The 15141-nt window shown below is 38.3% G+C and overlaps 1 protein-coding gene across 6 annotated transcripts in view; it reads right to left on the bottom strand.

Moving 5' to 3' along the window:
* Positions 1 to 15141, bottom strand: part of RASGRF2 (Ras protein specific guanine nucleotide releasing factor 2) — a 208639-nt gene that overhangs the window by 120634 nt on the left and 72864 nt on the right. For 5 of the 6 annotated variants that reach the window (XM_032475303.1, XM_032475309.1, XM_032475318.1 and 2 more), the window contains exons 3-7: positions 12255 to 12402; positions 9864 to 9953; positions 4918 to 5171; positions 666 to 745; positions 84 to 277 (exon numbers count right to left, since the gene is read on the bottom strand). In XM_032475303.1, the coding sequence (XP_032331194.1) occupies positions 84 to 277; positions 666 to 745; positions 4918 to 5171; positions 9864 to 9953; positions 12255 to 12402 (766 nt within the window). The remainder of the gene's footprint in view (positions 1 to 83; positions 278 to 665; positions 746 to 4917; positions 5172 to 9863; positions 9954 to 12254; positions 12403 to 15141) is intronic. The other variant, XM_032475338.1, reaches the window with a different exon arrangement.

Below are 15141 nucleotides of genomic sequence, written 5' to 3'. Positions count from 1 at the left end.
TGCACATCTCACTCTGGTCACACTGGGTATCAGTCACATTGAGCTGGAGTCAATGACTTATAAAACGCAGCCAGATGACTTACCTGAAACATTGGATAGGTCAAGAACGTCTCCAGCATCCTCCCCTCACAGGCAGGGTTGGCTTCGTACTGTTTTAAGAGTTTGTCAAAATCTCTGTTTTGCTTACAATTGGCGAGCACTTGGAGGCTGTACTGGTGATTACGCACAAATTCTTGATAAATGTTCAGCATGGGGAGCAAGATATCAAACAGATCCGCTGGAAAGGAGAAATAAACATAGGCAGTTTCTCTCGGTGCTCAGTCAATTATCTAAGGTACGGGGAGAGACTGTGTTCACTCTGCAGGAGTGGCAGAGAGTGGCTCCTGGCACCAGGTGTCACACATGCCGAGGGCCTCAGTCTAGACGCCTAAATGACTGACCTGGTAGAACGCACCCCGGGGCAGAGCCCAACTCCAGCCCCCAAAGAACCAAGACAGGCCAGGGAAAAGGTCACAGGGGCAATGAGACAGACTCCCAGCACCTAAGGAGGCCCAAAGGGCCACTGAGGAAATTCAAACAGCTTAGGCTGAATAACGTTACAACTATTTTAACCTAATTACAGCCACATTAAGAGAAAATCTAAGATCGCTAAAGCAGGCACTTACCTAAAATTAAAGTGGGCCAGTTTGCTATCCTTGCCTTCAGTCCTTGATGAAAAATTTCATGAAGAAACATGATTGTTTCACTATAAAACATGGGGAAATAATACAACTTAGTCACTATAAAGTGTCTATTTTGTTAAAGAGGTCCCTGGAGTCCTTACAGCCTTAATAAATACATGATACACATGTCTCTGAGGGCCTCCAAACTCTACGCACAACGATGACATGGATTATATCAGCCCCCATGAAGCAATTTATCTTTTAGACAATCTGAAAACCTCAAAGAAAATTCTGAGCTAAGCCTCACATTTGGGAAGACAGTAAGCACCAAATCACTGTCACATAACCCTCTTTATCAATTTATAATGAAAATAGCGTTCCACTGTTAGAATGTAGCAGTTCAATTGATAATCAGGAAATTAGTTATGATCCTTCTCTCTTCAGATTTGATTACAGAAGATAAACTGGGGAAAGGTCTCTCCCTTTCGCTAAAATGAGTTTTGACAGATGGAGAGAGGGGGAAAGATTTGACAGACCTCTATGGTAACTACTGGTAAGACACTCAACACAGAAATATAGAGGAATCTTCTGAAAAGGGTGGAGCCTACACAGATATATTAAAATGAAGACTACACATAAATTAGAGATTCAAATTTCTAAAAGGCTCAAGAAGGGTAGTTACCAAAGTAACGTTTGCTTCCTCCTCACTAGAATTAACCTACTCTTAGAACGAGCCTTTGAAGCCTTTTCTGAACTAACACATTGACCCAATCAAATACAGGATTATTCATGTCACTGAAATACTTTGGTTTATTATAAGTCAAATACCACTACAAGAAACATCAATGGGAAGTCCTTACTCTTTCCAAATAGTCCATGAAACAACATAGACACTGCTTGAAAACTGTACTTTGTTATTTTTCAATAGAAATTTTAACTTAGCAGTGTTTGTTGTTCAAGGATTTCAACCAAATCTAGTTTGGTAGATAGTGCAGATTCATCTTTCAGTCTCCCTCCCACCCTCCTTCTAGGTGGAGAGGATGGAGAGCTAAAACTACATTTCCCAGACTCCCTCACAGCTAGGGATTGAGATGGAAATTCAGATCCATCCGTAGATGCACTCAGGAAGGAAAGGCAGAAGTAGAGGCCATCTTCCAGGTGCTGAAAGTCAGTCTTGGAGACATGAGTGTTTTAGGAGCAATTTCAGCACCCAGCCTCATTGTTCTAGTTTCTAGACACCAGCTTCACATACCTGAGAGGCAGATGTGGTGGCAACGATGGTAGCAGTGGGTTCCTAACCTCTGGATCACATTTATGGCACTGTGCCCCTGAACTCACTGGTCCAAGGCCAGATCCCCTTTTCCTCCAGCCCTCCCAAAGGATTCTGTGAGCAGTGAATTCCCTCCAATCAGAGAAGGGATTTCTCTTTCCTACACTTGGAAACTAACAGGTATGTCTACCTTCATCTTTTGATATCTAAAAGGTTAGAAAACAGATGAAATAATTCTGCATGTAGATAATTAGATTATATATATTTTAAAACATTTTTATTGCATTATAGTGATTTTATAATGTTGTGTCAAGTTCCAGTGTAGAGCACAATTTTTCAGTCATACATGAACACACATATATTCTTTGTCACATTTTTTTCACTGTGAGCTACCACAACATCTTGTATATATTTCCCTGTGCTATATGATATAATCTTGTTTATTTATTCTACATATGCCTGTCAGTTTCTACAAATTTTGAACTCCCAGTCTATCCCTTCCCATCCCCCGCCTTGGCAACCACAAGTTTGTCTTCTATGTCTGAGTCTGTTTCTGTTTTGTATTTATGTTCTTTCTTTTTAGACTCTACATATGAGCGATCTCATATGGTATTTCTAGGGCAGTCTACCCAAGCAATAGAAATAAAAGCAAGAATAAACAAATGGGACCTAATTAAACTTACAAGCTTCTGCACAGCAAAGGAAACCATAAGTAAAACAAAAACACAATCTATGGAATGGGGGAAAATTTTTGCAAATGAAACCGACAAAGGCTTGATCTCCAGAATATATAAGCAGCTCATATGACTTAATAAGAAAAAAAACAAACAACCCAATCCAAACATGGGCAGAAGACCTAAACAAGCAATTATCCAAGGAAGAAATACAAATGATCAATAGGCACATGAAAAAAATGCTCAATATCACTAATTATTAGAGAAATGCAAATCAAAACTATGATGAGGTATCACCTCACACCAGTCAGAATGGCCATCATTCAAAAGTCCACAAATGACAAATGCTGGAGAGACTGTGGAGAAAAGGGAACCCGCCTACACTGCTGGTGGGAATGCAGTTTGGTGCAGCCACTGTGGAAAACAGTATGGAGATTCCTCAAAAGACTAGGAATAGACTTACCATATGACCCAGACATCCCACTTTTGGGCATATATCCAGAAGGAACCCTACTTCAAAAGGACACCTGCACCCCAATGTTCATAGCAGCACTATTTACAATAGCCAAGACATGGAAACAGCTTAAATGTCCATCAACAGATGCCTGGATAAAGAAGATTTGGTATATTTATACAATGGAACACTATTCAGCCATAAAAACTGACAACATAACTCCATTTGCAGCAACATGGATGTCCCTGGAGAATGTCATTCTAAGTGAAGTAAGCCAGAAAAAGAAAGAAAGATTATATTTTTTAAAGGATAAACTCTGTGTTGAAATTCAAAATAATCGACCTGCCTAGGACTTCAACTTCAAAGGCAAGAAAAGGGAATCTCGTTAAACAACATAAAAGACAACAAACATCCTATAAGCTTCACCTTTAAAAGACTAATTCTTGAAATCTCCCTCTAGGACCAGGTGTACTAAACAATTGCTAATCTGCATGAAGAGCTTACAGCCTCACCTGCCAAAAAGAGGCACAGCCTCTTGACTCCAAATTTAAACAGTATGACAAACCTGGACTTCCACACTCCACATCAGGCAGCCCAATGGAAACAGATTGCCAGAAGCAGCCTAAAACCATAGTAATGCTCACTCCAATGTCATCACTATCAGAGCGCAGTTCACCATCCACAGGCCCTTTGCACGGGCAGTCTCTCCGGTGGCATCACTCTCTCCCCAGGTAGCCACACGGCTTGCTTCTTCAACAACTTCAAGTCTCTGCTCAAATGTTAACTTATCTTTGAGGCCTTTCTAAAGACTGGCTATAGAAAAACCATGGGACATTCACATAATGTAATATCATGTAGCAATTTAAAAAAACAGAATGCTCTTTAGCTATAAATATAGAAAGATGTCCAGGATATATTGTTAAGCAAAAAAAGCAGATACATATTAAAGTACTTGCCTTTTGCATAAGAAGGGGAGAAATAAGACTCTATATCCAAATTCGATTGATCTACATCAAGAAACACTGGAAGTATAAGAAACTAAAGAAGACAGTTACAGATGGCAAGTGAGGCAAACAGTGGGCAGAGACAGAGTAAGAGAGAGACTTCCAACTGCTATTTGGTGTTTTCCTGCTGTTTCAAGTTTTTGAGCCATGTAAATGTATTATCCACTCAAAACCAAATAAATAACTAAAATTTTAAGTAAAATACCCAAGCAGTCTCAGTCCCTTCCTCCCCTCTTCCTTCTATATTTCTCCAAAGCACTCATCACCATATAAAATACTACATCTTTCACTTATTCACTCTTCATTGTCTATCTTCCCACATCAAAATTTAAGTTCCACGAAGGCAGGGATTTTTGGCTTGGTTCACTGACAAATCCTCAACAGTAAAGGCACTATAAATATTTATTGAGTGAATAAATTTACTAGAGATTTTCAGGCCCTCTGTTGAAGTGCTTCTGTATAAATTACACATAAAGACCCATTAATCACTCCATTTCCCTCAGTTTATGAAGGAGATGATCTTCCCCAATATACACATGCACATAGACAAACACACACACACAAAATGACAAGAAAACATATGTCAAACAGAGAAGAAAAATAGAAAATTAAATGCCAAGATTCAAGATAAAGATACGCAAATTTGGGCTAATAATGAAACACAAATAATAGCTTTCTTCTTTTCCATACATAAGCTCATAAAGGTGAATTTACAATCTTCATTCTTTTAAGAGTAAAGTGACAGTTCTTCTAAGAAATACAAATAGCACAACATTGTACATCAACTATACTTCAATTAAAATAAAAGAAATGCAAATGGGTTTTTGACATGACTCTTTATGCCAAGACAAACCTGTTGAGAAAAATACTGCTGACATCGTCGTGGCTGATGGGGGGCTTCTTGGAGCTGGCGGCCATCCGCAGGGGCCGGAGGAAGCCATTGACCAGGACGTAGAGCTGGTGGACGTACTCCGACTCAGCCTCCACCATGGTGAACACGATCTGGTTCCTCTTCCTCATACTTTCAGCGTGAGGAGAACAAATGTAATCCTGCACGATGGTCTTCCATTTCCTTCTACATAACCATCCTCGCATGAAGCTCTGAACCTGCAGGACAACAATAAAGCAAAAAACAAAGAAGAATCTCAGGGAAGTGTGAGACGGGCTTCGTAAGCTGGGCAGTAGGGTGTCCATTCTGTACCATATACACCCTGCTCTTTCACTGATGCACTAATGGGCCAATAAATGATGCCAGGCTTGTACTAGACAGCCAAAAGAAGATGATTTTAAGATATTATTTTTCTCAGCTTCACAAGTTCCTTCCACAGCTTGAGCTCTTTAGGCCTGCCTGTAATTATGGACACCAGAATATAACAATAGCATATACTTAGTTGTTAACATTTCAAAAAAGGAATTAATTGAAGGTTTATTCTTTAACAACATAAAGTCAGATAGTTAAATTTTTTTTAATTGTGGTTAAAAAAAGAAAACACATAACATGAAATTTACCATCTTAACCATTTTTAAGGGCACAGTTCAGTAGCATTCAGTATTTTCACACTGTTGTACAAACAGATCTTGGGAACATTTTTCTCATGCAAAACTCAAGCTCTGTACTCTTTAAAGAACAACTCTCCACTTCCCTCTTCTCTTAGCCCCTGCTAGCCACCATTCTACTTTCTGTTTTTGTGAATTTAATTACTTTAGATACCTCATATAAGTGCTATCATATAGTATCTGTCTTTTTGTGACTGGCTTATTTCACTTAGGATAATGTCGTCAAGGTTCATCCATGCTGCAGCATGTGCCAGGATTTCCTTCCTTTTTAAGGCTGAATAATATTCCATGGTATATATGTACAACATTTTTGTTTATTCACTTATCTGTCAATGAACATTTGGGTTGCTTTCACCTCTTGGCTATTGTGAGTAATGCTGCCATGAACATGGGAGTGTAAATGTCTCTTCAAGATCCTGCTTTCAATTCTTTTGGCTACATACCCAGAAGTGAGATTGCTGGATCATATGGTAGTTCTATTTTTAATTTTTTGAGGCACCACTATACTGTTTTCCATAGCAATTGAATCATTTTACAATCTCACTGACAGTGCACGGGGGTTCCAATTTCCCTACATCATCAGTACTTGCTATTTTGGTGGTTTTGATAGTAACCATCCTAATGGTGTGAGGTAATAGTGTGCCGTAGTTTTGATTTGATTTTTCTGCTGGTTAGTGATGTTGGGCACCTCTTCATGTGTTAGTGATTTCTCTAAAGAATCGTCTTTAAAAGAAACGTCTGTCATCTTTGGAGAAATGTCTAGTCAAGTCCTTTGCCTATTTTTAAATCAGGTTATTTGATTTTTTTGTTATGGCTGAGCTTTTTTTTTTTATTAAGCTTAAAAAAATAAGTGTTGGACATCAGCTGATCTGACCCCTTCTTTTTATAGATGAATAAACTAAATTTCTTGGTAAGTCACACAGGAAAACTGCAACAAGACTTGGCCTTCTTTTACTTGCCTTTTGTTAACCGTAAGGACTCTTTCCCAGCCACATGGGCAAAACACATGTTAACAATTTACAATAGTGATTATATTGTTAAAAGAACAATAAAATTTTAAATCAATTTTGCAGGAAACATTCTAGCCTCTAAAATTGATCAGAATTCCCTAGGTATGATTTGAAAAATAACAGGCAAACTAGACAAAGTGCCCTGGCCTTTGTGTTTCAGCCAACAACTATTTACTGAGAATCTTTTAAATGCCCAGGTAGATGCTAGGTGCGAAGTAGACAGGTGTATGTCAAAATCCTTAACCCAAAGTCTCTGCCACTAACCTACTGGGTGACCTTGAACCCTGGTCTCCATTTCCTTATCTATAAAATAACTGAACAAAAAAACCTGAAGTCCTTTCTAAATATAAAAAAATTAGATGAAAATTTATTAAAATTCATTATACCTAAGTGGCAGATTTAGCAATAAAGCAGATTGCAAATTCATATATAACTGAAAGTATTATATCACTACCAAATCCTTTTTTAGCATCATTGTTTTCTGTTCAACACATTCTTATCATTTTTATTTTTTCCAAGTGATTTCACCCATATGGTCTAAATTATCATGCATTGAAACAACTACTCTTCTTTTGCAATGTTTAAAATTCTCTCATCTACCAACCGGTGTCAACATACTATCAATTTCCATAACAGGTATTTATACAGTGCCATCCCTCAAACAATAAAACTTCAACCCATTTTAAAAGAATTATGTGGGGGAAATTGTATGCACATTACTTGGAGAAATCTAAGGGGACATTTCTGTGAATTATAACCAATTTCAACTTTTGTCTCTCAAAGTTAAAAAACTGTATTGATATTTGCCAAGATCAGAACCGAGAAACTAATTCGTTTGTGAACAACCCTTTCCACACAGGCATTAGTTTGATTTGGGACATAAAGGACAATAGAGTAATTTCAAAACATGTTTAACAAATTCATAAATAAAGTTTTTTAAGAAAAATATTTCTATTAAGAAACAAGAAGATAAAGAATATGAAAATGAATATATGTATATTCATGTATGACTGAAGCATTATGTTGTACTCCAGAAATTGACACAACAATGTAAACTGACTATACCTCAATAAAAATATACATTTATAAAAAAAGAAATAGGAAGATAGAAAATGTAAAAAGTGTCCTTTTTATCATTATTCTTCCATTTAACAGAAGTATTTCAAAAATAACTGAATTTTGTGTTAAATAAAATCTTTCTATTCACTTGGGCAGGTATTGCCTGCTGAGAAAAAGCCAGTTCACTTACTAAAAGACCAGTTTCTACAACAGGACTGAAAGTTGTATTTTACTGATATCTTTGTTTATATGCAACTGCATACTATTAAAGAAAGGCAATAGCATTAATCTTGTAACACAGTAACATAAACCAAATTCAATTTTTTAGAAAATCTTAAATTCTAAGAGAGGAATGCTGTTATTCTACTTTTTTATTTCCTGAAAACTGAGAACAGTTCAACTTAGTCCTAAGAAGCATTTCTATTTCAAATATTGAGCAAGAGTTAAAGTTTTACTACAACTGAGGGGCATGATTACTAGCATAGGAAAACAGGGATAAGAAAAAAATTAAGAAATGAAGTTCTTTAACTGTGAAGATTTTCCACATAATGTTAACAAAGATGAATAGGTGCTGTTACACAGGACAGTTAAGATTATGGAACTCAAAACCTAGATGACATAAATCAAACACAGTAGACTATAGTAAGTGCCAGTGTCTGGTTAATTTAAAAGTTGTGCAGTTGTAAACAACAGTAAGATGGAAAGAGTTGCTAATTATGTGGATGTTAAATAAGAAACAATAATAAAGTAGAAATCTGAGCAGATTCAATCTTCTCACATGTTAAAAAAAAAAAACAAACTCCTCTAAATAAACACTGCAGACTAAAGCTAAAAGAATTTTTTAATTGAAGTATAGTCAGTTATAATGTGTCAATTTCTGGTATACAGCATAATGTCCCAATCATGCATATATACATATATTCATTTTCATATTCTTTTTCATTAAAGGTTATTACAAGATATTGAATATAGTTCCCTGTGCTACACAGAAAAAAACTGGGGTTTTTTAATCTATTTTTATATATAGTGGTTATCATATGCAAATCTCAAACTCCCAAATTTATCCCTTCCCACCTCCTTTCCCCTGGTAACCATAAGATTGTTTACTGTGTCTGTAAGTCTGTATCTGTTTTGTAGATGAGTTCATTAGTGTCTTTTTTTCTTTTCTTTTTTTTTTTCTTTTCTTTTTTAGATTCCACATATGAGTGATATTATATGGTATTTTTCTTTCTCTCTCTGGCTTACTTCACTTAGAATGATGATCTCCAGGCCCATCCATTGCTGCAAATGGCATTATTTTATTTTTTATGGCTGAGTAGTATTCCATTGTATAAATATACCACAATTTCTTTATCCAGCCATCTGTTGATGGACATTTTGGTTGTTTCTATGTCTTGGCTATTGTATATAGCGCTGCTGTGAACACTGGGGTGCGTGTATCTTTTCAAATTAGAGTTCCCTCTGGATATATGCCCAGGAGTGGGATTTCTGCATCATCTGATAAGTCTGTTTTTAGTTTTTTAAGGAACCTCCATATTGTTTTCCATAATGGCTGCACCAAACTACATTCTCACAAGTAGCGTAGGAGGGTTCCCTTTTCTCCATACCCTCTCCACCACTTATCCTTTGTGAACTTTTTAATGATGGCCATTCTGACTGGTGTGAGGTGATACCTCATTGTAGTTTTGATTTGCATTTTTCTGATAATTAGCATTACTGAGCATTTTTTTATGTGCCTATTGGCCATATGTATGTCTTCACTGGAGAATTGCTTGTTTAGGTCTTCTGCCCATTTTTTGAATTGGGTAAGAAATATTTTTGAAATGTAATTTTAAAAAATACCCCCCACCAAAGTATAAAAGCAACACAAAATTAGGAGGTTCAGTAGCACTTAAATAACCCAACTGGAGAACACTACTGTCTTAATTAACATTGGGCTTTGGCATCCTTCCCACAGAATCCACAAGGGGATTCCCAGAACTGGAAAGAAATCTCAAGCTGAAACTTTTTCAAAGAAGTAGCCATGTCTGATCACTCTGAGGGCAAGTCTGGAAGCCATCAGAAGAGAAACACCAAGGGTGGTCTCAGCTCAGGGTCAGGGCAGCAAAGATATCACTACAGGAAGACAAATGGTGGCCATGCTCCCCAGAGCTGGAAACCCCCAGCACCCTACCTTTTTAATCTTCTTGATGTCTGGATCCTCATCTTCTTGATTGCTTTGGTAAGGTCTCATTCGTTCCTTGGTTTTATTAAGAGCGACAATCTATAACACAAAATTGGTCCATTTCATGATTTGGGAAACATTAGACTATAACCATAAATCATAGGATTTATGCCTACAAGGTAGCTTATAAGATCCTCAGGAAACATTCACTTTTTACACCCTATCTTTCTTTGGTGCTGACTCAGGGGAAGCATGTACTTCACCCCAAGTCTGTTTTGTTGTGCTACTAACAAATGTGTTTAGAAGAAATGGCTGTGGAAAGTGTGAACTGTGGTTTGGGTTAGAGAAATGTTAGTCCAAAACTAAGCCTTGGCTGCCAGTGATGACCAGACCAAGGCCTTCTCAGCACCTCAGTGACGTGTCAGTCATCTCACCAATGGCAGCTTCCTATAATGTTCCATGGTCTCCAAATGCAGTAACATTCAGCTCAAAGCTCCTGCTTCCTATAATCAGCCTGTGGCCTTCCAGGTACACACAGTGCAGCAGACTCACAGATCTTCTTGGAAAAATGGTAACTGCAAGAGGAATCTGAGAACTCTGGGGTGGGTCCAAGCCAGCCAAGAAAAGAGATAAAGGCAAAAGGAACTGAAACAACCTGGGATCTCTTCATAGTCCCAGCTCAGTTCTGTGGCCTACAAGGGGCAACTCAAAACCAGATCGCCTCTGAACTACACTTAGTAATAAAATTCCCTGGACTGTCACTCAATTGCAGGCTCTTGCAAACTTAAGGACCTATTCAGACTTACTAACAAACAAACACTTAGAAAGTTGAGATCATAACTGCTCCCTCTGACCTGTCTTTACATTTTTGTCCCCATCACCAAATACACTCCTCTGCCATTTTCTGGCAGGGAATCAGTGGGAAAATAAAAGGAGTAGGAAATAAATCATGGCTGCTGTCAAGTGGCCACACAAGACATACCTGCTACTGACAGTTTTTAGCTGCAGTATATAGTCAGACTAAAATAGAACACAGTGAAGACAGTTAAGGACACAAATAAATATCGGGGAGCATCGCTTGGTGCTGAGTCTCTCTCACTGAGCAAGTGCCGACCTCTTTCACTTAGCAGACAATCATCTGCTCTAGCTAACTGTGGCGAAGAAAGAACACAATAATTTTGTTTTAAATTACAGGGCCTGATATAGTCTTTTAAAATGCAGATCTGTTAAGTTTTCTGTTGTTGTTTTCACTATCTTGGATTTCAGGGTTGAATCGGGAAGTTAACAACACTAATGATATGGTGAACAGTCTGCAACTTATCATCAGAGAGGCAATCAGATCCCAATTGAAATCAGCTTATACCCATGCTCTGACCCCTGGAAGCGATGGACACAGGCAGCCCGAGGTGAAAACCCTCATTGGATTCACAGAGTGTGTTTTAGAAGAAGATGTGTGGAAATGAAAAAGAAAATGTTGAATGACAGAAAAGCAACAAGAAAGTTACCAAGACTGAGGACACCGAATTGTTTCTGTCAACAAGGATACAGTTAGTAGTAGATTTCATTCTGTCCTATTCTGTTCTTTGAAGCTAAGAAGACACTAATGGATCACTGGTCAGGAGTGGAAAAACCTCACTGTCTACCTCCCTCTTCAATTCTTCAGTTATTGATCAGTTCCCACAAGGAATGACAGGACAGCAAGGGGAGATACACTCAGGTTTCTGTGCACAGACGGAGGCACCCTGGAGAGAGGGAGGATCCAGGCTCACCACCACCACCACGCCTGCCAGCTCCACGACCACCTCCGCTCTCACTCGAGTCAGTCTCACTGTCTGGGGTGCAAAACCTGAGAAGTTCAGAGTGGGGTGGGAAGTGGAGGGAGGCAGGAATTCCAATTTCAGGCAAAAATGCACCATAGCATTTTTTTTTATACTTTAATTCAAGTGAGTTTTTCAAAATTCTAGAGGGGAGAAGGATGGACCCCTTACATCCAGAAAAAGTAAAGACTTTCTGAATTCATGTTTGGACCTTCCTTAGGTGTCATTTGGACTTTCACTGAATCTATGACGGACTCGCAATTATCATGATTATGAGTCAATCCAAAAACAGTTTATTATAGTCAACTCTTAAATATCTGATCAAATGAAGGACAGCAGGAGCGCAAATAATTTAAAAATATCACATTATCCTGATTTTTTGGTAACATATTTATCTAATCCTGACATAGACCTTTGATTCTTTTCTAATGCACATTAGTAGCCCAGCCATGTACGTGTTGATGGCAGAGGAACCAAGTTTGGCATTAAAATTTTGCCCTGATAATAAGCCTTTAGTAATCATGAGGAGACGGCAATAAACGTGAAACAATGAGAAGGAATCTATCAACTGGGAAATAAATACCTCTGATTTAAGCCTTTCGATTTCTGTATCTTGATCTTCAAGTTGATGCCGCAGTTGGTTAGCTGCAATTTTTTCTGTCTCTACGATCTGAACTAGATGAATGTACTTCTGCATTAACACTTCCCTCTCAATCAAAATGTCTGCATAACTTAAGAGAAAATTACACAGTCAGTCATTGAGACATTGTTCTACTACAGTTTCATATAGAACAGGACACACTACATTTAAAAAAGAAGCCATAAACATAGTTGGTTAGCTAGCTCTACTTTATGTAAACATTAACATTTGTCTTATATTTGGTATCCTTTAACTACACAGAAGTTGAATTATTATCATTTTATATTAACTTTACTATGAGTTCATTTAATGATGGCTACCACCCACAACTTTATCATATAAGTGAGAAAGGTGCAAAGGAAATCTCTTGTTTTATAAAGGAAACAGTGGATCTACTCTAACAAAAACTGAAGTCTTGGAATTGATGGCACATGTTCAAAATATTTCACTGGGTAAGGCACTAGCCAATCAGAACAGATCTGCCACCAAGCAGAATGAATGCAGGGAGCATTAGAACAGGCACTGGCTGGAAAGAACTATGATGACTGTACCAGTGACTGCCAGCCCTGCTTGGCTCTCTTTAGGATTATGAGACCATTGACTTCTCTCTTCCAAAACCAACAGAAGCAAAAATTTCATTCTAAAAATAAGCACAGATTCTTGGGCCCTAATATCATCAGCCTAGCCTGTGTCCATTTCTTTGGCCAAGAGTGGAAAACGCAAAATTCTCTCTTAGATTTTGATTGATCTCTGTGGCACCTAGATTTTTGCTTCCAGATCTTCTTGCACTATTGAAGGTCGTAAAATGCATGCTCTTCCATTCCCCAAATCTCTCCAAAGTGATTTGGTAACAGTAATAAATAATTGCTATTTATTGAGTGTGTAGGACGTACCATATATATTCTTGTTCTCCCAGCAACCTGGAGAGATAGGCTTCATCATCCCAATGGTACAGAGAAAGAATCTGATCCTCACAGAGGTCACACAGCTAGCAGGTGGCAGGGCTGGGATTCAAATCAAGGTCTATCTGACCCTAAGCCCATGTTCTTAGCCACAAGATAAACTGTCTCCCTAATGAAAAACAGTCCACTTGATATAAACAAGAACGTTGCAACTGACGTGTTTTCAGATATCTGCCCACTCTCCCATCTACTTACCTCCTCTTTGGGAACATGGGCTGTGGTAGCCATGTTTATAGCACAAAATCTGCTCTCATGACCACATTTCACTAGTCTAGAAAGATAACTGGCCCAAGCTAAACCAGTTGGATTCTTTCTCCTTGGAATCTGGCATTATGCTTCTGACTTATTTGCTTAAACTGAGATGGTATGAACTTGGGAACTCAAGAGACTACTGCTGGTTAGCCATATTTGGCCACACCCACGCCAAAACAAAGTAAGTCTGCTGAGCAAGAAAAGAATAAGCAGATGTTCAGAAAAACAGAGACAAGAGAGACAGAAAGTCTGAGACAGAAAGGTTATGACTTCCTGGGTTCCAGTCAGCTTTCTGGTTTCTAGTTCCAGACCCTCATGATAAAATTTTACCCTTGGGTTCAGTGAGATACTATTGCAGTTTCCACCAAATAGATTCTCTTTTTAACCTAAACTAGTTTGAAATAGCTATATGTTCCTTGGAACTGGAAGAGTCTAAAGGCAATTCTAAAATCACAATTTTAGTTCAATTATCTCAACATTCTCAGCACTTACATCATGTGTGTCATTGGTGTTAGGAAAAAACATAGTGTCAGCAATATTTTTAAGTCACTTGTTCTAAGAAATTACCCTAAGAGAGTAGAAAGAAAGGCTGTGGAAGTGGAAGTGGGAAGAGGGGAAAGAAGAAAAAGAAAGTCTTCACAGAAATATGCTTTGGAGAACTTTAAATGGAGGACTACCCATAGAGCATGAGAAAATTAGTTCCATAATAAAAACTCTGCCCTTTCTCATCAATTTTATTAGAAATATGTCAAATGTATTACAAATACATTAGATCAATGTTAGATAGCAAAACAATATTTTGTTTTCTCTTATAAAAAGAAAAAGTCCAGGCCAGGATATGTAGCTGAATTCATGCAGACTCATCACCGACATCTGCCTCCCTTCGCATCCAAAGTCCCATTGAAATGCTAGGAAAAATTGTTTTCTGTTTAAAGAATGAAACCATAACAGCATTATGAAACAGGAAAATATGCCATCAACAGCCCAGAAGTTTTATGAAATTCCACGAAGAGAAAAAACCAAGTTGAATCAGAGTGGCAAGAAAATGAGAGCAGAGGAAACCACACACACAGACCCCTTGCAAAAGCATGGTTCCCAGCTAGAGTGGCCAGAGACACAACAAGGCCAGAATCAACAAATACAAAGGACAGGAGTAGACAAGGGAATGATCATCAGGGTCTTCCACTAAACAAGTGCCTTCAGAACATCTGAAGTTAGGTTCCTTCCCATCCCCCCCAGCATAAAGAAATGAAAGGCACCAATGGCAGTAGTGACATGCCCTCAGGTCACAGCCCAAGATCTGCCCTCTGCAGAAAGGGGGCCACCTTCCTGAGGAAGGCTTCTCATGAGGAAGCTGCACTCAGAGAGAACAGAGCTTGGCTCTACACCACACATCCACCGCAGACACAAGAGAGAACCAAAAAAGGAAAGGCACTGAGAAGGACTCGCAGGGAAACACACTATTAATTTTCTATTGTGTAACAAATTACCACAAGCTTAGTGGTTTACACACCACGTACGTATTATCTCATAGTTTCTGTGGGTCACTTTAGCTAGATTCTCAGCTCAGAGTCTCACAAGGCTGCAATCAAGGTGCCAGTCAAGATACATTCTCT

Source organism: Camelus ferus, chromosome 3 (assembly GCF_009834535.1).
Source record: "Camelus ferus isolate YT-003-E chromosome 3, BCGSAC_Cfer_1.0, whole genome shotgun sequence".
NCBI classification, from domain to species: Eukaryota; Metazoa; Chordata; class Mammalia; order Artiodactyla; family Camelidae; genus Camelus; species Camelus ferus.
Note: the sequence above shows the minus strand (reverse complement) of the source record. Positions and strands in the feature narration are given on the sequence as shown.